Genomic DNA, 25,995 nt, shown 5'->3' with positions numbered 1-25,995 from the left:
ATTATTCTCCTGCTGTGCAGGCGCAGAATGTACATGACTGTTAGCAGTCAGCTTGCTGTCAGCTGTAGTCTTTGATGCACTGCTTCACATCTTCTGATAAAAGCTGCACTTGAGCACAATGCAGTCAGTCTTTGCTGGTGCTTGTTCTTTGGCTTGGTGTGTGTGTAGCCCCTTAAACCCATAGCTGTTTGCAGTGAAGCACCACGGCGTGCTGTCCAGCAGAGATGAACTCTTTTTTAAATAAATTTCTCGTCCTTGCTCTTAGGACCTTCACAGCCTCCCTACGTCCCTCCTATCTGTTGCTCCTCAGCTGAAGGTAGAGATATGCAGGCTCAGCATATGGCTTGTGGAAAGAGGGATTATCAGTTTTGAAAGAAGGGCAATTCCCCCTCTCTGGTTGGGTCTTTTCTCCTTATCTCAGTGTGTTTGAGGTGGTCATGGTTGCTGACTCTGTTTGCCAGACAGACCTTTGTACTAAGCTCATAGGACATGGAGGGGATAAGTGGATCCCTCCATCTCCCATGGCTCCAAACGTCAGCCATCGCAACAAACTTGGAAGGTCACAGGCTTGACCTGGGCATCATTTCCCGGGAACAATAGTTTTCCCCCCCTTTTTTTTCTTGTCCTTCCTGTCAGCCAGAGAAGCTCTGAATGTCACGGCCCACCCCTTTCCCCCAACCACCAACACCCAACAGTCCCCCCAACCCAGCACAGCCACCTACTTTCCCTTACATATGCTAATGTTGCAGTCTCACTCATTCTGTTGGTGGCTTTGTCACAGGGGGAGGGAGAGGGTCGTGTGCATTAAGAAGCAGCTGTATGCATTTCACTAAATTGACTCCCCGATGGCTGCCAGACTCGTCGTTGCTTTGCTCTTTCCTTCTTTTTCTTCCATCTTTCTTCATTTTCTCCCCAAACTAGTTGCTGGATAAAGGAGCAGAAGGAAGGGTTGCTGTTGTTTATTTTAGAGGCTTTCTGCTGTGAAGTGTGGCGGATTTCTCTCAACAAGTGGCTGATGGATTTAATGCACTTGGATAGCATCTCCACAGTGGGCTCATTATCACGGTAGCTCACAGGGCTTAGAGTCCTCTGCCCTTAGGATTTATGGCTGTGATGGAAAAAGGACTCTCTTAATCAGGTAAGCATGGCAACTGTTGATACTTCATGTTGGTTTTCATGTAACGGCCTCTTAGGAACAAAATGAAAAGGCTAAATAATGCACATTGTCCTCAGGTTTACTCGCATTTATGATGTGCATTCTATAAAGGGAGGAAGGTCTTGTTTTTAGACAATGGTGTGTTTGAGTGGTCTAGCCTGTGGGATGTATCACAGGAGGAATTTGTGAGTGTGTGTCTTTGGCAGACACAGTACAAAAAGTTCTTGCGGGGTGAATAAACCAGTGATTCATCTGTGTATCAGTGCTTACTCCTGTCCTCCCTACCCCTCACATCCTCCGGTTGACTAAACCTTATTCTGTGTCAACTGTGGAGCCTCCAGCTGCTGCCCAGGAGTCCAAATTGTCTCTCTTACGCCAGATTTCTGTCAGCAACACCAGACCAAGTGTAAAAAACAAACTTTGAAGGAGTACCGCCAAAGTGAATAAAAGGAGGGAGTGATGCTTGGTGGCATTGACGTGCGCTGAGTTCGCACTGCCGGTCAGCATTTATAAATCCTGCTCCTTGAATGATGTGCTTGAATGTGTTTGTGCATTAGCGCTTCTCAATCTTTACAGTGTCACACAGCACCTTCCTCCTCTGCTGCGCTGTTTCTCAGTGATAATGTGACGATGTGGACTCTGACTGACCTCAGCAGAGGAGCGGAAGCACGAATGTTCTCAGAGCTTTCGATCCCAACTCCTCGCAACTCTTTTAACAGCTTCCTTTTTCCAAGATGAGAGCTCTCTTCTCACCATTTCTCTCCTTGTTTTCTTTCTTTCCTCTCCATGAGAGAGTGCACTCTGCTGACAGGCTGTCATTGGTATGGAGGTTGCAGGGTAAGCAGCAGGCTGCTGGGAAGCAGCAGAGGGGGGATGTGTGCTGATGGAAATAGGTGGTGGTTTATTCTGGAGGCCTGCTGGGCCACATCAACCCTGCACGTCCCTTTCTGTCTCAACAGAGCAGTGAAGGCCGGCCTGGCTAGGCCAAGTTCGGGGGACAGATGGTCCCTTTTGGAGAAGGGCCACAGCACAGTGCTCTCTGTTCGTGGGGCTCCACTGGAGCAGCCAAGAACAAACACGGTCTCCTTCTGTTGGGAACATACAGGAGCTTCAGTCTGCAAGACCTGAATAGGCCGTGGGAGCGACATCTCAAACTATGCATGTGTGTCTTGGGTGTGATACTAATGCTGGTTGCTACATAATGTTACCTGACATACAACTAAGTGCTTCGTGATAGCCTCATAGAACAGTATTCCATTAGTCATATTAGTCGGTGTTCATTCATTTTTTATCAGAATAGGGACTCCCTACGCGATCCTTCACAAAGTTTACAACCTCACTTAAATCTTTTAACTCAGTGCATTGCGGGTCTCTTGTTTGCCGCAGTGCTTGTTTTTCATTCTCATGTGTATAAACAGGGAAAATCTGTTGTCCTGTCTATTTTAATTCTCAGATCACCCTGAAACAACTAAAGGACAATGGCAGTGTGCTGCCTGGCAGGCGCTGGGCACACAGCCAGCTGGCAGGGCAGCAGTGTAGGAGACTCCCATTTTCAGTGGAGCCAGGAGGAGGCCTGCCTCTCTCCCGCACTACCTTCATACCGCCAGCACTACCACCACTGTGCTGTTTTTATAGAAGACTCACTCCAGCTTAAGAATAGGATCCCTTTTCTTTGCAAAAACATAACTTTGCTGCATAGCTCACCTTGTCAGTGTGATTATTTGAAGCTACCATCAGTGCCATGACTGAGGTTAAGCTCCCACTTGATGGATTGCTGTTAGTAATTATGTTAATCTTGGCACGGAAAGGTCGCCATTCCAGAGCTGCAGTGTTATTTTTATTTTTATCAACGGCTGTCAACTTAATGCATTATCTGACATTGGAATTTAGATACAGTAGAACTGATGCAAAAGGTGTGCTTTATGTTTGCACTAGGAATACTGTTACAAATGACTTGATGAATGGAGTATCCACTTATGCTGGCCTGACACCAAGCAACTTTTCAAAGGATTTCATTTTCACAGACACATTTTCCAGTGTCTGAATAAAAGTTTTACCTCGGTTGATGTGTGCTCCTTGATAGTTGGTGTAAGGTGGTCAAAAAACTCAGTCCAAGCTGCACATGTCAGTCTTTTTCTTCTCTTATTGCTCCGACAAAGGTTTATAGTCTTGTCTCATGTAAATTATGAATTTTGTTGAAGTGAACAATGTCAACACCCTCCAGCACCAAACAAGAAGCAGCAAACCGGATACACAGTAAACAAGAAGGGGGCTCTGGGGAGGCGAAATAACATCTTGGTTCTCTTGTTGTGTTGTTGCTGTGGAAAAGGAGAAGAAACTGGTTTAGTTGTGAAGTGAACAAGAGTCAGTGTTTACTTCAGTGTGTATCTGATCCAACAACCAGCATGTATTTCAGGGAGCAGTCTTAATTTTGGAAACTGCTCATCTCTCATTTCCAAGGTCTTTTCCCACTAAATTGGCACAGCTACCCAACAGAGGCTGGCAGTAAGTTGACGTGACAAAATCCCAAATGTAAAGGTTGTACCCAAATTCACTTTATCTTTATGGATTATACTGATGCCGAACTGACAATAATACTGTAGACAGGTGACGCCTTTTGTGTTGTGTTTCTGAAGTTATGTGATTTGCAGACATGTAGGGAATTGGTAATATGGCATAAAGGGAGTTGACATAATATTTTCCCCTTGGAGTAGGATGTGACATAATCTCAAAAGGAATCAAGCTGTAGTCTCACAAATAGTGACCCTGCGCCATTCCTAGTCTTTGCAAAATCTTACATGTGTGTGACTGAAACCTCGCATTGTCCTCAGATGTGAGAGGGTGTCAGACTTTAGTCTGTTAAGTCTTTTCAAAAGCCCATTTCCACCAAGCACTTTGGGTATGGTACCTTTGGAACCAAAAGTAACCCTTCAGACATGGGACGTACAGCTTAGCAGGCTTACAGGTGGTTGTTGTCACTCACTGCCCGATCCACTCATTACCAAAAGTATATGTCATATGAAAACTAAAGTAATGGTCAAAGTTGTCATATGGAATGTTTAAGGAGTGTTGACTGATTCAGGTCGTCAACTCATGCATTGAGTAACATTACAAATTAATGTTCCACCTTAAAAGTTGCTGGCAGCCAGCCCAGTGAATGAAATTATTTTTCCTCCGACGACAGCTGCTGTGAGAGGTTGCAAAACATCCTTTCATTTTATAGTTACAGTCTAATAAAACTCTTCACGGTATTAGCAGTGGTTACAAAAGTCTCAAACCAGCCACAACTCAGCCCTGAGCGAGAGTGACCTTCCGCTATTGACCAATCAACAGACTGCAGTGTTCACAGCTCCAACTTTTAGTACCAGATCTGAGTGCTAGGTACCCCAACAGAGGGGGGACCAAAAATGGGGATGGTATGGAACAGTTCCATTGGTACCATCCACAACTTTTCACAGTGGAAACGGAAAGAAAGCGTACCGAACTGAACTGAACTGTACCATACCGTACTGCTCAGAGGAAACAGGGCTAAAGTCTACTAGTGTATGGTAGGCATTAGTTGCAACCAACTGATAAGAGTCATGTCTCCTAAAGCACTTCCAAGAACATCTGCAGTGGATATTTACTGAGAATATTGCTTGCCAAAACACCACTGACACGCTGATTATGTTAGAAGTAAAAATGTTGCATTGAACCCTTCACATGCGTAACTTCAAAACATGCTGCAGTGCTTCACAATACAACCAATTCCTTTTGAAAGACTCAATTGATGTTTCCAGAGAAACAGAGGTGAAAGATGTGTGCCTTCATGTTGCTTGGATCAGTATACACATAATTGGATTTACAATGACTCTCCCTTTTTCTACTCTGGCTTCTACACACAATTGTGGAGTCTCAAACCACTTTCTACTGGCAGACCTCTTTTCTTTGTCTGTGACTAAGCATATGGTAGATATTATGAGATTTAAATGTGTGCAGGAAATGAAAAGAATTTTACCATTTGCAGTTTCTGTTGGGTAAATACTTACTGTTCCCTGAACCAAGTGAAATGGAGTCGGATCACGGGTGACCCCTGTGCTTCAGACATTCCAGATGGAGCTACTGCTAGCACGAAGTGTAGCAGACTCAAGGGTGCAGTGGTTTAGGAAAACAGACTCGTGTTCATATAAGCTGCCTCCTAGATAAGACAATAAATAACCACCGGTCCAAACCGCAAAGTCGGTGGCAAGGCAAACAGCTATCTTTTGTTTAATTTTACACGTGAGAGCACAACTGTTGACAGATGAGGTGTGGCGAGATGGCTGTTGGAGGGCAGCAACCTCAGGTTAGCTCTGTAACCACATGAGCAGATATGAGACAGTGCAGCTCCGAGCATAGCTACATGTCAGTGGCCTATTTTATTCCAGCTGTCTCGTATCTGTGGAAAGCTGTTCAATTTTCCTCGGTTGTTACGGAGGTATTGAAGTCTTATTCTGGTATGAAGCAACTTCCTTTTTGCAGAGATTCCTGTCTAGTCTTCTCAATCCAGAAGTGAAAGTTTTTTACTCATGTTTTTTCTATAGATCAAAATGCAGACAGAGTATGAGGAGTTTCTTTTGAAGTAGCACTCATGCCAGAGGATAGAGTCCTGGACACACTGCTGTGCTTGTTTGATAGAGGCTGTGTTCTCCATAAGTCTGTGCACCTGGGGTACTGACAGGGCATTAGTGAATTTGGGCATTTCCCACAGTGCATTGTTAGGCCCCGCGCCGGGGGAATGATGAGACGATGAGGGTACATGTTTACTCTGTGCTGTCTGACCTCCTTTTTTATCTCTTCTACTGATTGTTCTTCTGCTGTTGGGTCAACTCGGGTCTGTGTGCGCTGAGATGTAAACAGAAAGCCTCTAATCGTCTCTTTGCTCCTGCAGAAGCTGCCTCTGTTCAGCCCCTCTCCCTTTTTGCAAGCACAAACTCATGGGTACACACACTTCTGTTCTTTGTTGGGTTTTTTTCTGTGCTCACCTTGGGCCATATCCACACTCATACCTTTTGGTTTTAAAACACATAAATAATGTTTAGTTTAGGTGTAGCGTCCACACTACTCCTGCGTTTTGGAAACCTTAAATTGGAGACCTTTGAAAACTCTGCTGACCCTGTTAGAGTTTGAAAACTCCAAGCAAAAGTTATGCGTTTTAAAACAAAAATGTATTAGTGTGGATGTAGCCTAAGCCTAGACGGGCAGAAACAGACTTTGGAAACGATGTTACAGACACCCACATTCACTTCCTGGTAGGATCTTATCAGTCACAATGAGTCAAGCCAAACATAATAGCTAGGTCTACGTACCTCTAATCAATAGCAATGCCTATCCTTCTTGTGTGGGTAATAAGTACTAAGTGTTAATGCTCCTGGTAATGTCCTAACATGTCGCCATATTTGCTTTACAACTCCCAATCCTTCAGCAGCCTTGACTCTCTGTAGTATTTTCTGTAATTACGCTACCAGCCGCAGAATAGACAATCCACTTCCTGTTTACACCGGCATGCCCATATCCAGTGTACGTGAATGGTCATGTGATAAGCATCTTCAGGCGATTAAGTCGAGTATTAACGTGGATGTGCCCTTGGTCTCCTCTGCTGCTGTTGCGCCCATCATCACGTTGGTATGAGCCCTCCGTGTGTGTTTATGTGGATCATGTCAGAATGGTCAGTGGTGATGACATGACTCACTTTTTAAGCCCGGAGCGACAGAGTGCATTTACGCAAACTGTCAAAGAGAGAGGAGACTGCAGATGAGTAGTAAAACATGAAGAGGCTGATTGTGCATTTAAAAAAACAGAGATGGCATGTTCTCTCAGGCAGTGCAGCAGGTAGACAAATAGAACAAACAAATACACACTGGGCTTCGAATGATGCAGTGTGTTTAGGGCTCCATTTAAAACGTACTCTTGTTCAAAGCTATTTCAAGTGGTTTTGTGTTGCCTAGATTAGTCAAGAAGTACTGGGGATGTACTGTAGTGTAGCATTTACAGAGACTTGCAATTATCTTATCTGCTCCTGATCAGGGCCCAAATATAAAACACAGAATACATAAAAAATAGTGTTTAAATACACTTCTAAAGCAGTGAAGTAAATGACCTTAGGTGGGAGTATTAATTGCTTTTTAAGTGTGATAATGTAATGAACAGGTAAAGATTCTTTTAATGAAACAGGTCACTCATTTTGGCACATCATAAAAGCGCCGCCACACCTCATTTGTACTCCTGTGTGTTGTTAGAAAAGAGCAATCTTTCCATTCTGTCTCCTTGTTTGGTTTGGGGAACAAACATCCGAGCTCCCCACCTGCTTTTTGTCATTGTAAAGTTGAACCAGGACCAGTTTTAAATCATCTTTTCCCTCCTGTAACATAAGCTGTGACTTTTAGCTGCATCTGGAGCTCGTGCATCTGTTTATTCAAACCGTCAGGATTTCTGGTTTTATGTCTCTGCAACTTGCAAATTGCACCCTTGTGCGTGGAGGGACAGACCTCTAGTCACACCCAGAGCTGTATACGGCCGCCTTTGAGGACATGCCAAATTTGATTTCAAATTGAGTATACTTGAGCTCATAATGATAGAAATAGAGTGAAGTGAAGGAGTCTGTTTGGTTACTGACAGTCCCTTTATCCTCTCTAATGGGCGACGCTGTCAAATTACCACCCATCACATGTAAAGTATTATTTTTAATTCTGTAGCTTATTACTTATGCAACCCCACTTAACCTAAATATATTTTAACATCTGTGGTTGTTAAATTCTCACCCATGTGAATATTTGGAAAGTATAACTTGGCAGGACATGGTTTGCTGTTTGTCTGCACATAGGCAGCTGGCTGGAACTCATTTTACTGGTTTCCTTACCTCCCACTGAGGGTGTGACCCTCCATTCACACTGGCCATTAAAATCTCAGCATTACTCCCTGCAGGCAATATTGGCACATCGGTGTGTTCGGTTGGTGGTCTGACCACAATAAGAGAGGGCGGAGTTTAATGATTGGGTTCTTACTGGCTCAGATATGGGGAGTTATCGTTGTGTACAGGAAGGGGTGTGTTAGGGCCATTAATGGCAGGGCTTTAGCATCAGTGCTAATTTGTGTGTCAGCTGGTGGGAGATTCCTCCCTGTTGTGAGGTTGAATTGTGCGAGCAGCAGATGAAAGAGGAAGACGTTGAATGGTGCTTTTGGTTTTCTTTGGTCCATACTTTCATAGACTCAGTCGGTGTGAGCAGCGGTGCACACACACACGCACACACACACACACACACACACACACAGAGTCTTAACAAGTGTCCTCTCTGGTTATGGAGGCACTTGGGGAAGATGGTATGCCTGGTTTCCCAGGCCCCAGTAATGAACTCTCAAGGATAACATCGCCCAATTAATTGGTTCTGTGGTTTAATTGCACGATTTGGCAAAACTCCCATTCTTTTCTCTTTTTTCGTCCCGCTCCACCACTTTCACTTCTCTTCTTAACCTCACATTCTCCTTTGCTTTAACCCAGTTAAGGTAAAGAATTGCTCCAGTGAAGCAGAAACATTAGTGTTTTCATCAGATTGGAGATGCCCGTGTCTGGTTGCAGTCATACACCCACCCACACCCCTCCTTCACTGACTGAAAGTGTGATGAATTTAATATCTATCCTGCCCAAAACCATCGTCTACTCCCCTCCAATTCCCACCGCAAGGTTGGAACAGCTGCTCTCAATAGAGGATTGAAAACAGAGCTCCCACGTTGTTTTAAATCAACTCCTCGGAGGACGAAACACTAAAACCGTGTGCAGTGCAAATTTGATTGTATTTGAGTGTGATGTGACATGGAATGTGATTCATTGTTTTTACTGCGAGTTTATTGAGGAATCAAATGGCGGGCGGTGAAGCATAAGCAACATGCCTTCAGGTTTGTTTGCTTTCCGCTTGGATTTCTTTCCTTCCTCTGTGTTAATGATGAACACAGCGTGACACATCCAAATGTTTGACTGACTGCAGCCTGTCGACACAAAACAGTCGAAGGCAGGTAACAAGGAACTAAAATAAATGTGGCTGTGAATGCACTGAGAGAATGCCTTGTAAATATGCTTCACATAGTAATGCTGCCTGACTCACTTTATGATAAAGTCCATGAGCTGGAAAATTGGTGTAATCATCTTGGCCTCTAACCTACACTGCACCCTAATTTGGCTGCGGGAGGAGAGGATGACTGCATTGCAGCTTGGCCTCAGCTCTGGAGGTCGAGGCGTCTTGGGGACGAGGCCAGCTACTACTTCCTGCTTGCTGAGAACAGAGGAGCATTAATATGGCTCAATTACACCAGGCTTTATTAAAGATAATTGACCATAATCACAGGTCTGTGCTCACCCCAGGGCCAGGAGTGGCTCAGCATCGTGGTCAGGGCTAAATAAACATGTTTGACTTTGACCTGTGGTGCAATAGGCTGGACACTGTGCAGGATGCTGTGTTTTAGAGGAATGTGAACATTTAAGAAAAGTTAAAAGTAGAGCTTGAATACAATCGCCTTATTTAAGAGCCTTTTGCCTACAAGATGCTTTTTTCTTCAGCTTTGCCAGTGTACTGTTATTGTGTTACTCTGTAATCAGGCACAATGAGTGTACCTGCAGAAACATACAGCTAAATTGTGCCTTTGATGGCCAAACATGCAAATGGTGATATTTTGCTCGAAAAACTGTGACTCCCAGGTGACTTTTTGCAATTTTGACACACAATTTACTAAACCTTTGCAACATCACTGAGTTTATGCAGCACAGGATATTTTTTAAAAGGTAACCTTAGGTCTTAGACAAGTGACAGGTTTGGCTTTTCAAAGAGTCACGGCTACCTGAAGTGGGACGCGTCGTAAACAAATCAGGCATGCAGAGGATTTGGATTCCTCTCAAGAATGTTTTTTTTTAAAGGGCTTATGACATGGCCCTGCTTTTTGAGTGTACAGTATGTGCCTAATTTCCTTAAGTGCTGTCAGCTTTGAGTGGAGTAATCTTAATAATGTTGTGCACAAAATGCGTTTGCAACTGGCATCCAATACAGCTTCAGTGTTAATATATGCAGTGCTGTTTTGTAGAAGATGCTTGCATTGTGACTTAATTTACATAAATCTCTTTTTCAGAATTACATTTATTTTTCGCTCTTAGCTCAAGTCGCCGAGGAGTGGAGTATTTCTCAACATGCCATAATACCCGGTTTGATCAATTTGATGCTGTAAACATATGGATAATCCAGAGAACTGCAAGAGAGCTGCAGCCAAAACCCAACAAAAGGACAGTCCTCAGCTTTGTTCGGAGGGACTTCCTCTCTATGATCACAGCGACAGTCGTGTAGGAGTCAAAAAAGTGACTAATGAGAAGTCAGTCAGTCTAGTGAGTCTGTCAGAGTCGGCTGGCATCACGCCGTGTGTCCTGCTCGGGTGAAATATCAGTGATAGTGAACTATTAATCTCAGGATGGTGGACAGAACGTGTTCACTTTTCTGACAGCATATTAATATCTGCCGGGCCTTTAATCAGGCCACAATGTCAGAGGATTATTTTAAGACCTGGCAGAACCGCCGGGCCACTCCTCTCTGGATGAACCGAGATGAAAGACAGACTATCCAACATCAGAGACAGAAAATGAGTTCATTACTGTAATTAGGCCTCTCTTTCTCTCCCATCCCTTCTTCTCCATCCCTTCCCCCTGTTCGCCAGGCCTTGTGTCTTAAACACCCATAATGGCGATGCATTACTCCAGTAATAAAGGGCTGTTAGCAAAGCAGACCGCCCACCTTCCATCTGCTGCCTCCCCTGCACACACAGCCACAAAGGCAAGGACAGAAACAGCCTCCTTCAGGTCACACAGAAGATAGATTCTGCTGACCAAGTAGCCCGTGGCACTCTCTATTGGTCGGGGGCGCAGGGGGGATGGATGTGGAACAAGACATGGTACAACTGTGTTCATTAATCACTGTCGCAGAGAGAGTAGCTAATAGAAGGCAGGAAAGGGAAACACAGACCACCATGTTCACTGGTTTATCCTGTCGTGCCCTCGACGTGAAATAAAGGCCAGCTAACCCTTTCCTGACCTCATGTAGCAGCACAAACATGGAGAGGCCAGACAGTATGAACATAAACAGACTAGTCTCCTGCTTCTGTTTTTTTTTTTTTTTTAACGGTGAACTCACTACCAGTGGGAAAAAGATAGTAGGGTGCTATAACACAGCTAGAAATGTGCTTTAAAGGGATGTAATGTTCCTTTTTCTTTCTATTGCTGGGTCTTTATCTTTATCTCTTTAACATTTTATGCAATGACGTAATCCTGTTTTCTCCAAACACTAAGCTTTGTGTTCTTGGTTTGTCTGTGTTGACAGCATTACACCCCTCTGTCTTTTTTTAGCCGCTCATCACAGACTACTGTGAAAAGTCATTCATGCTGTTTTGTTGTCATGCGTTGAGATTACAGTATGTCACTTTCTTTGTTCTTCTTGTTCTCAGTCATCCGTTAAAGCCTCTGTTGGAGTGTCACCATTGATAAAGCTGTTTGCGCAGGTGGCACATTTTGGCTGTCACTGGCTCTTATTGTGAGTGTGAAAGGACTGTGCTCGGTCAACACGTGACATTTGGGTGTTGGTCAGCAGACTAGCCACATGGTTACCTCTGCTCTCCCTGTTAGGCACGGATAAGAGACATGAGATAGATTTTAGTTGATATAGAAAGTTAAAATAAATGTCCAGCAGCAAAAGTAGAAGTTTAGAGTCATTTTTCCCAGATTCTTTGTTTGTTTGTTTTGGCCACAGGATCTCACATGCTGTCTTGGGTGATGGATATTTTGTGTTTGACGCAGTGGAGGTCACTTTTCCTTTCCTTTCTCTTTTGTCAAGTGGTGATTTAAGATCTCCTAAAAGTATTACATTTAGACTTCCTATAGTGGTAATTTTCCAGAAAAAAAAATGTTACATTGGTTCCTGCTTACTGTAACATTGTATACACGTGTATGACTCAACCACTAATCCAGGAAATTAGACTTTATCAGTTATTAAAGGAATACTTAGCCCTCAAATGACAATTGGTATGTTCTATTTCTCACCCCATGTTATGTTGAATTCCTGGAAAAAACGTTTTCTGACATGCTTCCACGGTGAACACAAAGTCCAAACACGTCAAAAATTCTTGATGAATTGAATTCAAAGGGGGCTGTGTTTAACATCAGCAACACTATATCAAAACATCTGTTGACAAACTCTCACACAACTTGTGCAGTGTAATCCAAATCTCATTTATCCAGTCTTATGCTCTGTACTTTCCAAACAAACAGCCCTTTCCGAGAAGGCACTGAATGAAAAGTGAAACTTAAAAGTGCTCTCTTTAAAGCCATTGACACAAACATAAATTATACCTTGCTGAACACAGGAGCTGCTGGTCTACCACTGCCTCCATTGGTAGTTTGTTTGTATCATTGTGAGACTTGGCTGAATCCAAACCAGCTCTTTAAAACACCAAAATCACACAATATCACAAACAAACTAACTGATCCAGGCAGTGGTAGACCAGCAGCTCCCTTTTTTAGCGAGGTAAAATAACTGTTTTTGTTGGTGGAGCCTGGATTTTAAGACCGCATTGATAACTTTCACTCCTGTTGAAAAGGGTTGTCTGTTTGAAAAGTACTGAGCATACAGCTAGATAAATGAGACCTTGATTGCACTGCACGACTTGTGTGAGAGTTTGTAAACAGATGTTTTGATATAGTTTTACCATTGTGAAACGCAGCCCCCTATAACTCCAATCCGTCTAGAATTTTCTCCGTTTCTGGATTCTTCTTTAATAGGGGGCACGCAAAGAAAAATGTGAGTTACAGCTGTAACAATGGTCCAATGAATTCTGGATGACTGCCAGAGTTGTCTGTCACTGTGGGGGCAGATTGCGTGATGATGTGAGGGTTTTTTATTGGGGCAAACGCCTTATGTCATTGCATGGTCACAGGTGACTTTGTTGGTATAACAACTCGACCATATGCGAGATGCAGATATCCAGCACCGCCGTCTGGTGGTCAGGAAGAATGAAATAGTACAAAGTTTTTCCCAGAAATTAAACTTAAAATGGGGTGAGTAATTGTTAAAAAATGGTCATTTGGGCAGTAAAGTATTCCGTTAAGTTTGAGCTGGAGAAGTCACTTTTATTATTTAGAATTTATTGCTTTATGTGGAAATGATAAAACCAAAAACAGCCTCTTACCCAAGTCTACTCCTTTGGCCTGTTTAGACACAGCTGTTGTCTGTATTGAAAGTGACGGGCTTTGGCATTATTTACTGCACTACAGCCCGGCACATATTCCATTATTCATCATTCACCAACTGTAACGGACAAACATACTTCCCAGAACAGTACTCGCTACTACATTATGCATTGACATGACACAACACAATGTCTTGTTGTCTCCTCTAAGTCTTGTGCTAAATTCAGTGACACTTCAGTTTCTTGCTTGTGAATGAAGCTGTGTTCATAACCAGACCAGTCTGTAATGGGAGAAAGGGGATTGAGGATAGTTTGGCATCAGAATGAAAAGATATCAGTATCAATCTATTCCTACACATTTGGGTCATGCATACATTAACCTGTATTTGGCCCAGGCTTGAGCGCATACTCTCTTATTACAGTGTTTCCGAGTCATCCTGAGTGTATTTGGTTTAGTCTGGCCTGTAGCTAATCTTGATGTGGCCTACATTTTCATCCCAAAATAGTTCACCCTCCTCCTCAACAGTAAGTGAGAAATGTAAACAGTTGTCTGTGAACTGAGGTTATCATATTAAAGGCCAGTGGATGGAGCTGAAGCAAAGCTTGGGATGCCAGGCCCAACCTCATCTATCATGTTTACAGTAAAACCTTACAAAAAGAAGAGTTGTAAAGGAGCAGTGTGTGATTTAGTGGCATCTGGGGGTAAGGACTGCAGATTACAACCAGCTGAAACCTCTGCCATGTGCCAAGTGTGAACTCTTGGTCAAGATTCCTTTAGTTTTCATTGTTCGGGCGATCTACTCTTCAAAACAAATGGACCAAGTGATATTAAAATGAGTGTTTTTCCAATGTTCAGCGAGTCATGGAAGGGCTGCTAACTATGGTGGCTAACATGAAAATGCAAATGTCCCTATCTAGAGCCAGTGTTTGTTTTTTCCATTCTTTGCTACTGTAGAAATGTGGTGGTGTAACATGGTGTTCTCTGTAAATAAGGAGTTGTTCCCTATGTACATATAAAAGGTTCATTTTAAGGTTACAAAAACACAATAATCCTTATGTTCAGGTGATAATCATACACTAAAGAAAACATAGTTGTTATATTACACTCCATTTATGCCAATATACCCCTAAACCCCACAAACTGGACCCTAAACAGGGTTTCTGTTCGTAAGTGAAGCAAAACACTCACAATCCAGTGCCCTGTTCTCTGTGATGTGGAGGGTTTACTTATAACTTGTGGGGTTTTCACATGATTGCAGTAGTCGGACGAACGAGGCACACCACCAGCCACAAAGAACAAGAAAAAAGCATTTAGGTCAGTGCAGGAAGACTTGTAGTCTCTATTGTGGCATGGTGTGGTGTGATCTTCCATGCAAAAGTCAGCATTTGAGGAGATGAACCTGAAATAACACCTCAGTCACTTACCCTCACTAAAACCTACAACATCTATCATGGGATGGGATTGATGAGAGAGGAGTTCCTTGCTTCTTACTGGAGTTTTGCTTTCAGTGTCAGTATACAATACTGTCTTTGTTTGTTAGCATATTTATTACATTGTCTGTGTCAAATCGTTTTCCACAGTTGAACGAGGCTATATGACCAACCCGGCGCCTGTTTAACAAAGGTTTACACATGGCAAAGAACACAAGGAGACATTACTTGTGCATAACAATGGAAACCATGTGAGTTTGCAGCATAAGTGTATCTGACATCTGAAATACCCAAGAGGGAGCGAAGCTGCTTTTCAAGGACTAGCCGAGTAATGTTTTCACTCTCCTTCTCTTTGTCCTCAGATGTTCAGGTTAACGAATAAAACTGCTGATTTCAGCCTTTTGTCTGTTTATTATTTCCCCAGGTGAGCAGAACAGAACAAGGGGAAAGAGTAAACTCGCAAACTTTCATTTCTGTTGTCACAGTAGTGGAGTAGATCTCATATTTCAGTGGATTTTTGGCTAATACATATATTATTTTACACTTCCATTTTTATTTGTCATAGCCAATTTACCTCATCAGGTCCTTGTTAATTTTCCTCCTAACCAACTACATCAGATAAAAAGGCGAAGTGGAACTGGCGTTGAATATGCAGAACTATCCCTCCTGTATAATTTGCAGGCTCGATGATGCTGCAAGCGGTTGGATCAGATATTGGTACATGTGAACATTTAGCTGAACATCTGCCTCTTGTTGCTGTAATTTGCTTCACCGCCATCTGTTAGGCATTGGCTGGAAGCAGCAACAAACATATACATCTATCTTGTTATAAACCCATAATGGCACCAGCTCCTCTCAAATACACTAATTAGCCGTATTCGATAATAGGCTCTGCATAGTTCTAAAACTAAAACTGCCCTACATAACCCTTAGTGGGAGTTTATTACAAGATAACAGGGTACAAACAATTTAGGTCACCAGGATAATCATTTTTATAGCTGAACTGAATGTGCCGTGTTTTGGGGTCATTTTGAGGAGTACAAACTGCTTTTCCCTGTGTTTTAAATGTCTCAGTTCAAACCCTTTGACCGTGTGCTAACATTTTCTTCTCTGTTTTTGTTCCTGTGCCATAGATCCAACTCTTCCAGCTGTCGTTCTGCATTGGCGGCACGCTGTGAGAAAAGACTCCACTCCGCTGTGCCTCAGCGCCCCTCAGACACTTGTCCTTGACATCCAAATGCTGCGTGTCGATCGTTGTGCCAGCCGCCTTCTGTGAGTTACGATGACGGCTGCTTCGTTGACTCAGGAAAGAGGCTCCTCCTCTGCTCAGCAGTGAGCAAATCACATGATGTAATGAAGAAGGGTCCTGAAAGTCTGCTCTTCAAGGAGTCTGCCAGCAGGATATGAGTATTTTGAGCCCTGTGACAGATAACAAATCAAACCTCGTGGGAATTGTGGGAGGCCCAGAAGAATACTCCAGAGCCATGCAGTCAGAGGAGCTATTCAACAGGAAACTCAAAGCCCTGAATGGTAGCATGGGACCACCAGCCCCAAACATGCAGGGGAAACCTGAAGGCGCAGGCAAAACAAATGGTACTCCAGCCATGCCTAAAATGGGCGTCAGGGCCAGGGTGACAGACTGGCCACCAAGGAAAGATGGATGGGACGGACGGCCTTCTCCCAACTATCAGAGTGTGATACCAGTATTTCAGAATGGCCAGCAGGAACATACGGTGGAAATACTGGAGCAAGGAGAAGCAGTCTGTCTGGAGGTAGACTATTCTGACAAATACACACTGAGTGACCTCCTCAGCCACTCCCCGCTGAAGGGTCTACATCCTATTCGCCAACGCAGTAACAGCGATGTTACCATTAGTGACATTGACTCTGAGGACATAATGGATCAGAACGCTGTCAATCCAAACACTGGGGCCTCGCTGCATCGTGAATATGGCAGCACATCCTCCATTGACCGTCAGGGTCTGAGTGGAGACGGCTTCTTTACTATGCTTCGGGGCTACCGAGTGGATACCCTGGACCACCGTAGCATACCGCCACTGGGTTTCCCCGAGTTGTTGCGCTGTGATACCTCCCTCTCCCCCAGCCTGCAGACAGCAGCCCAGATTGCCCGGGGTGAGATAGTCCACATTCCAGGCTACGACTACATCGACCACTCTCTACTCTACAGCCGGGAGCCGGAGAAGTCCTTCATGAGGCGTCTCAAATCAGAATCATCTGAAACGTCTCTGTTCAGGAAATTGCGGACCATAAAGAGTGAGAGTGACGCCATGCGGCTCTCTATAGAGGATGACCGGCGGCCACTCAGCTTCCAAAAATGCTTTGCGCATTATGACGTCCAGAGTGTTCTTTTCAACATCAGCGAGGCGGTGGCAAGCAGAGCTAACCTGAGCCAGAGGAAGAACACCACTACTGGGGCTTCAGCTGCCTCAGCTGGACTAGGGCCTGGAGCTGGGATACCCGGAGGTGGAGCAGGGGCTGGACCTGGAGCAGGGACAGATGGCGGAGCAGCAGGATGTAGCAGTGGGAATGCCCCCTTGTTTGAGTCTCCACTAGGCAGCAGGGAGGACTTAAACCCCAAGGAGAACCTGGATGCTGATGAGGGGGACGGGAAGAGCAACAGCTTAGTGCTGGGCTGTCCACACTTTCGTAATGAGATCGGTGGTGAGGGCGAGAGGAGGATCTCCCTCTCCAGAGCCAACAGTGCCAACTACAGTGGGATGTCAGAAAGCTGCTCTTTTGAATCATCTTTAAGTTCCCACTGCACCAACGCAGGAGTCTCTGTACTGGAGGTGCCTCGAGAAAACCAGCCCATCCACAGGGAGAAGGTGAAGCGTTACATCATTGAGCACATCGACCTCGGAGCATACTACTACCACAAGTACTTCTATGGGAGAGGTAAGGAATGCTTATGATGATGATGATGATGATTGATTTTTGAGTTTGCAGAGATGAAACAGTGATGATACAGGAGGATTTAAATGACTCAGTGCTGGGGATTATTAAACTATTCAGGCCAAATCCATTTCCTTGAAACAAGATGCAGAACGCCGCATGAGAGCGAGCTCCCAAATGGAACAGCCTCCGCTCATTGGGTCAGATATCGTGACGGCCCAGTTATTTTTGTAGGACCAGATGAAATAAAGGACAGAACAATAGCAGGCCTGTGTTTGGTGCGAGGGTGTGTGTTTCACTTCCTCTGGAGAGGAGCGGTCATGTCCTCCCTGTGATATTGCCCTGAACCCTGCAGAGAAGCTGTGATTAGTCATGTGAGAAGCGAGAGGTGAGCGTGAGGGTGTGTTGCAGCTGTTCCCCACGGGGGACGCGGGGGTGTGAGGACCCCTCCTATGAAACTTTAGGGTCAGTAAAACTATGCCAAGGTCCCAGGTCCCCTCATTAAAGCACCTATGCGACTGACGCTGGAAATACCATGCAGACTCCAAACCCATCACCGCATTATACATATCTGTTTTTCCCACTGTCTGTGTTCGCTGCTCTCAGCAGATTGAATTACCCATTCTTGAGCCTCCCTAGAAAACAGCTGCTTCACCTTTCACACTGAGAGATGCCTGACCTTCAAAAAGAGACTGTATTAAAATATTCTTCAGCGTGACAGTCTGTAAACTCAATCTAGGCTCAAAGTCGCCAGTTAACCATTACGGATCTGCTCTTCTTACAGTATGTTTTAATGTCCCATTGAGCTTACTTTGATAGTCATTTACCATGAAATGTTGCCCCATGTAGTGTTAACGCACACACAGTGAACGCATCCTTGCTGTAATTGTGTTATGTTTTTTGACCTCTTTCTGTGGCAGGCCGATGTATAATTGAAATGCCCCGTGTTGCTGTCAGTTTCACTCCAGTGTTTGGTGTAGCTGTTAAGGAAGATGCCTTTTCACAGAATGTGGACGTAGCCCTTGCCCTTTTTTCATGAGGTGCTTTATCGGAGTGGCAAGTCTGTCATCACCTCTGCTTCACCATAAACACACACACACATAAGAAAGGTACACACACTGACACAGTCACACAAACATGGCCGCGTGTCACCACTTTAGGGCAAGCTTTTATCAACCTGGGCTGAACATTGATCCCATCGATTGCCTAAAGCCCTCCTTCCCTTAGCAACGGGAGTGTTTCTCCCCAGGCTGCATTGATGGACACAATGTTTCAGTCACACCTACGGGCCAAGACTTGTCACGCACAGGTCATGGTTACATATATGTGGGTAAATGTTGACATATACAATAGGGGATGAACCAGAGGTTTTCAGCCTTTTTGAATGTGGATGGATGTTTGTTTTTTATCTGATCACTGGTACCAGGACACTGCCCGATCATTGAGAATTACTCATGTAAATCGTGCTTTATATGAAGATATGTGACTTGAAATAAAGTCTTGGAGCCACAAATGTAACATTTCTGTCATGTAGAGTGACATGGAGATGGAGAAGAGTCATTCTTTGACATTACAATCAAAGTCATCCATTCTACAACCTTTGGCAAATTGTCAACACCAAGTGATAAGTATCAGTGACATGTTACAGAAATGTGTTGACAAAAAGCTTTCCTCTACAGTCGATACTGTCTCCCTTACTGTGCTGTCGGTATTCTGATGCCGGTTGGCTCGTATGCAAAGAGGCCACTTGGCCTCCTACCACCATTTGACCTTATAACCCCACACAGCATTTCCCCTCAGTCCCCTGTCCCTGACAAGCCATGCATTCAACAGGAGGTTAACCCCGCATTGCCTCCATACAGTCAATTTATTATTCATGCTGATGTGCGCTGTGCCCCAACGTTAATGCCACACTGACAAGAATCAGCGTATTTACATTGCGTGCTCTACACGGCATGGATGCAATGTCAAAACTTCTGCAGGAATCTCTTTGCGAATGTCAGTGCTTTGAGTCCCTGCTGAGGTTTTTCTTTTGTTGTCTGCTGAATCCAGGTCTTTCTCCCCAGCTTTAGCCTGGATTAGGATGTGTTTGCTCAAGGCATCACTTTTTGTGTGCGAAGCTCGGCTCCTGTCCATGTCCTAAACACACACACACATAACACACATACTCCAACAGCCTTTATTAGAATAATCCTGAGTACAGTGGAAACCTCTTGTAGTGATCAGGTCTGTCCGGGTCAAACTGATTACTGTAAGCGGATGATTATTATAGTCTTTTTTTTCTTTATTTCTCATGCAGATTACCATTTAATTAATGTGTATATGTATTACATAAATATAAAGTGATAACAAGGCCTGCTTCACTTCGGCAATACGTGGCAGGGCATTATCTGTCCACTTCATAGGAGCGACTTCAACCACAGGTGCTTTCCTCGTGCACAGTCTGTCTCCATCACTACCAACCATGACTGTCTCTAATTGTTTGAGAGGTAGCCTGAGGAACACAAAGTAACTGCAGCATCTCATCGGCTTGTTTTTGGTAGTTTGTTATAAGCTTCAAGGAGACAAGTTTTTTCTTGAGAAAATATTACTTTATTTTTCCAGTCATGATTTCAGTTTGCACCCAGCAGCAGCCACAGGTAACCAGCTGGAAGCAAACAGGTCACCATGAGGCAAGGTATCATAGGTGTCAAGTAAAAACAGAAGATTGAATTATTGGCATAGTTTTAAATTATATTTCCATATATTGTCATGCATGAAGGGAGCCACAAGTAACACTGTACTACACTGTTTTATGACTATAAGGGAAATATTGAAACAGCATTTGTGCAAGAATGATCCTGTCCCAAGCTTTTTGATCCACAGGAGCAGGTGATCATTATATGAGGTTTCACTGTATATGTTCAACAACAGTACGATACCTTAATGATCTTTTCATTGAGAACACTGAATGAAGTGCTAATTTAATACCTTTTATGTCAACACAGAAATCAGTACTGGTTCTTACAAGAATTAAAACTAGCAAGACTAAAAGCCTAAGGCCCTGCTAATGACCCTGTTAGTGTTCATTATAATTTTCATCATGCCTCACAGTACACCTGCTGGAAAGATTTAACAACACATGGCAACATTGCTGCTCTTGAAGCTTTACAAGAAATGAAGCTACAATGTTCAATTTAGGAGCATAATTTCAAGGCAAGCTGTCTATTAGAGTATTACATATTTACTGCACAAATTAACTTCTTGACCCGAGGGTGACAGAAGAGGAACGCAAATGAAAAAGTATGCATCTTAGTTAGGAATTTTAATGAGAATCTACTCAGTATAGTCTGTTCTGTGTACATGGGAGAGGAGAGGGGGTTACCAATCGCATCAGGAGACTTTGTCAGTGCACCATGAATATCCCCAGGAAATTTCCTGAAAATCTGACCATCAGTGTTGAAGATAAATTGTCTGTAGGACAAAGGCACAAAATGGGATAGGAATCATTCCTCAGGGATAATAAATGCTCATTCAAAATTTGATGCCAGTCTGGTCTGTAAGCATAGACGTACTGACCGACCTACATCCACAGGCCCCGCCACAAAAATCCTGATTTCTAAGGCATATAAATGTCTTTTTGGTTTTGAACAGCAACTCCAATACATAATTCCATAAATTGGTTTGTCAATTCCAAAATGTCAGAAACTGCTTTGCTTTAGTTCCACTAAAGGACATAAATACTCCGAGCCTGACCAAAGGGGACATCCTGGTGGCCTGGTGGTTTAGGGCACATACCGTCTAACCACTGGGTTTAAATGCAGCCAGGAAACTTTGCCTTGTCTGTCTCTCCCCATATATTCTTCTTCCCTGCACAGTCAATTATTGAATGAAAGCAATATGCCTTGAAGACAAAAGTGAAAATGACTTTGAGTGATGCATCCATTAATTTTAGCATGGTTTTTGAAGCCTGCTCCTTGCTACAGTAGCAGGAGCAGACTGTGTCTCTGCAGCGGGGTGAGTCATGGTCCAGTGGATTAGTCATGATACAAAAATCCCCCCCAAAATTTCCTTTGCTCTCTGGTAGTTCTGAAGGTCAGCGTTATACAGGTGTGTGTGAGTGTGTAGCGGCATCATACATTCATGACTTCCAAATGAATAATCTAAAACGTTATTATCATTTATTAATCAGAGTCCCAAATTCATCTTTAATACTGAATCATGCTGAACAAAAACATATCTGTAGTAATACTTTGCTCTGCACGAGTTTATATCAAGCGAGGCACGCTGCTGTGTGGAGTATCTGGGTCAGTGATGGGTCAGAGGGGGTCAAACTGTGCAGGGCTCTATTTTTATTTGTTTGTTTGGTTTTTAAATCCCAGTGCGACCACTACACGCCAGGCTCTAATCCACAGTGAATCAGTTTCAAATCTCCGCTGGACCCCTGCTGCTTTCTGTAAGCAGTGGCACAGCTCACCCATGGCCAGTCCACACTCACTCATTTTACATGAATTGATAAATATATGTGCTCAGTAATATAAAATGATATTCTGTAGAAGCAAAAGAAGTGATCTGATAAAGACGCGAACAAGGTTATAGATATTCATTCTGAAAAAGCTTTCCCTGTGCAGTGATATTTTTATACACTTTGCAAGATTTCTTGTAACTAGATGTTTCTTTAGTTTAGCAAAGAACGTGATGAATACTTCACCTGCAAAATAACCATTTGTATATTAAATACTCACCATGTACTACAAAGAATTCGTTAAGAAAACCTTTTTGTCTTGCATGCCTCAACAGCGAACATAGAATCCAAAAAAGGTGAAGATTCCTAATGAATTAACAACAGCAAAATGGAATCAAAACATCTGTTTGCAAACTCTCATACAACTCGTGCAGTATGATCCAAGTTTCATTTATCCAGTCGTTATGCTCAATACTTCCCAAGCACATGCAGGTTAAGCACAAACAGTCTCATGCACGGACGAGTAGCATGCGTGGGCATGCACGTGTGTTTAAACTCTGCTCAAACAGAGCTTATACAGACGCGTGGGCTCAGGCATGCTCGGGGCGCAAACTCATAGGCGGAAGTGTTTTATATTGTTATGTTTTATCGTAAGTGCACGTGTTTACTGGATAAATGAGACTTGGATTATACTGCAGGATCGAATGAGAGTTTGTAAATGGATGATTTGATATAGTTTTGCTGTTGTTCAACGTGGTCACCTATGATTTTTGAAGAATGTTTGCCTTTTTTTTGGATTCTCCGTTTGTTGCGGATGCATGTGAGAAAAACGAAGTATTCTTCACGAAATCAAGGCAACACATGGCGAGTAACTGATATGCATGTGATCATTTTGCAGGTGAGGTATTTCAATGGGAAGCCTAATGCGTGTTTGATTCTGATATCTCGTACTCAACTTCCAGAGCATCAAAACTATTTTGGGGTTGATGACAATCTGGGACCCGTGGCAGTCAGCGTCCGCAGGGAGCGGCTGGACGATGGGAAGGAGAAAGATGGAATGCAGTACAACTATCGAGTCACCTTCAGAACCAGTCAGGTAACTATAACTCACTAAAGTGCACCTCTTCTGATCTGCTTGTTGTTTTAAACCAGCATAAAACGAATGCGGATGTATGGTAGGAGAATTCCGATTTCCACCGCTCTATTACTACAAGCTTTTAAACATGCTTTTAAGGATATTTGTCATGTACTGCAGTCAGCAAGGCATGTTCAGGTCACTCGGCTCAGAGCTCATTCAAGCAGTATGGGAGTGCAGGAATGCTTCAGTACCCCTGAAAACAAGAGGAGGCTTCTCACAGCTCTCCGTTCCTAAATCTGCTCCCAGCACCCTAATGTGTCCAGTGATTCTGTGCCAGTTGTGACTCAGTTGGCCAGTCATGCAAACACTGATCCAGTCTATCAGAGTCAGCGTGATCACCCTGGTCTCTCTCACACACCCGCGCACACAATGCACGCGCATGTACACACACAACGTGATTAATCCACAAACGGAGATGCACAGTCTCGCTGTCCCTGGTTGTACAGAAACCTCTCCTTGATTGATGCTGGGTGGTCTCATCCACTGAATAATTCAGGTGCAACAGATGTGTCAGGCAGGGAAATGTCACTGATATCCAGTGCCATTCTTGGTGTAATGCACCACTCCCACGATAAAACAATGTATCTGGGTCACGGTAGCCCTGCAAGTAGCACGCAGACAATGTTTTAACTCCCCAACCACTGGAGCGTCTATTTGCATATACTCCTATCATTTAGCCCCAGTGCTCTCTGTACACTCTCTCCCACTCTCAGTCTCTCTCCCTCTCTAAGTCTGTTGAGTAATCTGCTTTTCAGAAAGCCTCTCCGTCGGACAGCCATTGACTGCTGACATTCACGTCCACAGGCTGTGTGGATGGAAATGGGATTTATGGTCGTAAATGTGTCTGTGATGTTCCAAACAACAACACAGGGCTACAGAGTGGGTGTTTTAAAGCTGTTTGGGTCAACATTTACTGGCACATTAATGATCTTACTAGTAAAATACCACTTAACATTTAGTGCTCAGTTAGCCCATCTTAATTATTTAGAATACAAGTTTCAAATGCTTTCCAATGCAGCCGTAATGGAGCAAGTGCCCTAAATAATATGGCACAGCATAAAAGGATATTATAGCTGGCTCGCACAGCAGAGCATATACGCCTGGTTTTCATTTCCAGCATTTTGAAATAAAATGAGATCCAAATGAATATCACTGTTTCATAGACTTATTGACCCACATAGACACAGTGCACACAAAGACCTTACCTTAACACATCTACAGGGGGGCATCAAGACCTCATAAGACACTTAACTGGATGAAACTTCACTATCTGTCTTTTCTGCCAGCTGACCACTCTCCGTGGAGCCATCCTGGAAGATGCCATTCCATCCACTGCGAGACACGGGACAGCCCGAGGCCTGCCGTTAAAGGAAGTGCTCGAATATGTCATCCCTGAGCTTAATATCCAGTGTCTAAGGCTGGCCCTCAACTCTCCCAAGGTCCCGGAGCAGCTACTCAAGTTGGACGAGCAGGGGGTGAGTACATCAAGATGTTTTTAGTGCTTTGAGTGCCAGCACAGACTTCAGCTGATGATGATTAAGCAGCACTGGAGCAATCTGTGGTTAAGTGATCAGGGAGTTTTGTTGCTACAGAAATGTGTCAATTTGCTCTTTGTACAAAAGCTGCACAAAAGAATTAATATTTGTGGTTTTATGGGGTGCTTTGTTTGTCCATTCATGGCAGTTTAATGGGCTCTGTGGAAGAGGAGCTCCCTATGTAGTAATGAACTTTCAGTTTTGATCATCAGTAATCTACTTGGGTGCGTCCAAGGGAAAAAAAACCCCCAACACATCAAACATGACACAGTGTAGCCCACCGGTAGCCTGCAGCAACAATTTTCCAGACACCATGGCCACTGCCAGAGTCAGAGATAATGGAGAAGCAATAGCTTCCTGTGACTTATGTGGAAACCGAAAGGGTTGTTGACAGAAAATCTGCAGTGTAGTCTGTGCTAATGAAGTGAAAGTAAAGCCTGCTGTCTTTTTGCAGGTGTCGCACTAAAAACCGTGTAGCCTCTTTTTAAAGAAGAATATGAAAATGTAAAATACAGTTGTCTATATATAAAACCAATAATCTGTTAATCTTTACAAATTAAGACTCACATAGCCATCAGTGCTGAAATAAAGTTAAAAATCAACTAACATTAAATTGTGACCTTAAATTTGAAAGTCAAATTAAATTGTAGATTTGACTCCCCTACTATATAGATATAAATGACTCATTCTAAGATAACAAAAAAATATTTTCTGCCAATAGTCCCCCCTTAATCCCACATACTGGTTTTAGGTGGATTTTTTTTACCGTCAAACAGTCAGGCTAGCTGTTTTCCTCTGTTTACTTTCTGTATGCTAACCTAAGCTAACCTGCATCTGGCCGTAGCCTCATATTTAACGGGCAGCTATGAGAGTGGTATCAATCTTTGCCTCCAACTCATGGGAATTACAAATATACCTCAAACTGCTGAACTATTCCTTGCAGCTACAGTTGGTAACTTTTATGAACAATATTTTTTTCTTATTTGCTGAAACTATTGCTATATTCACACAGTGCTAAATGAAACAGATAATCTGTGAAACAATCATGTTCCTCCGTCTACTCCATTGCCTTGTGGCATTTCTAATGGTCTTACTGCACGTGAACGAAAACGACCAGTCAGAGCTGAGGAGTCTGTGATGTCAGTTGCTG

The 25,995-nt window shown here is 43.5% G+C and overlaps 1 protein-coding gene across 4 annotated transcripts in view; it reads left to right on the top strand.

The window, feature by feature from the left end:
* The window catches only part of LOC117247979 (signal-induced proliferation-associated 1-like protein 2), a 104,576-nt gene that overhangs the window by 19,669 nt on the left and 58,912 nt on the right, over positions 1–25,995 (top strand). For all 4 annotated transcript variants that reach the window (XM_078161019.1, XM_078161018.1, XM_033612676.2 and 1 more), the window contains exons 2-4: positions 15,949–17,731; positions 23,135–23,268; positions 24,597–24,785. In XM_078161019.1, coding sequence (XP_078017145.1) covers positions 16,219–17,731; positions 23,135–23,268; positions 24,597–24,785 — 1,836 coding nt within the window. In that variant the 5' untranslated portion in view covers positions 15,949–16,218. The remainder of the gene's footprint in view (positions 1–15,948; positions 17,732–23,134; positions 23,269–24,596; positions 24,786–25,995) is intronic.

This window comes from Epinephelus lanceolatus, chromosome 17 (genome assembly GCF_041903045.1).
Source record: "Epinephelus lanceolatus isolate andai-2023 chromosome 17, ASM4190304v1, whole genome shotgun sequence".
Classification (NCBI taxonomy): domain Eukaryota; kingdom Metazoa; phylum Chordata; class Actinopteri; order Perciformes; family Serranidae; genus Epinephelus; species Epinephelus lanceolatus.
This window is presented reverse-complemented; position numbering and strand designations above follow the sequence as displayed.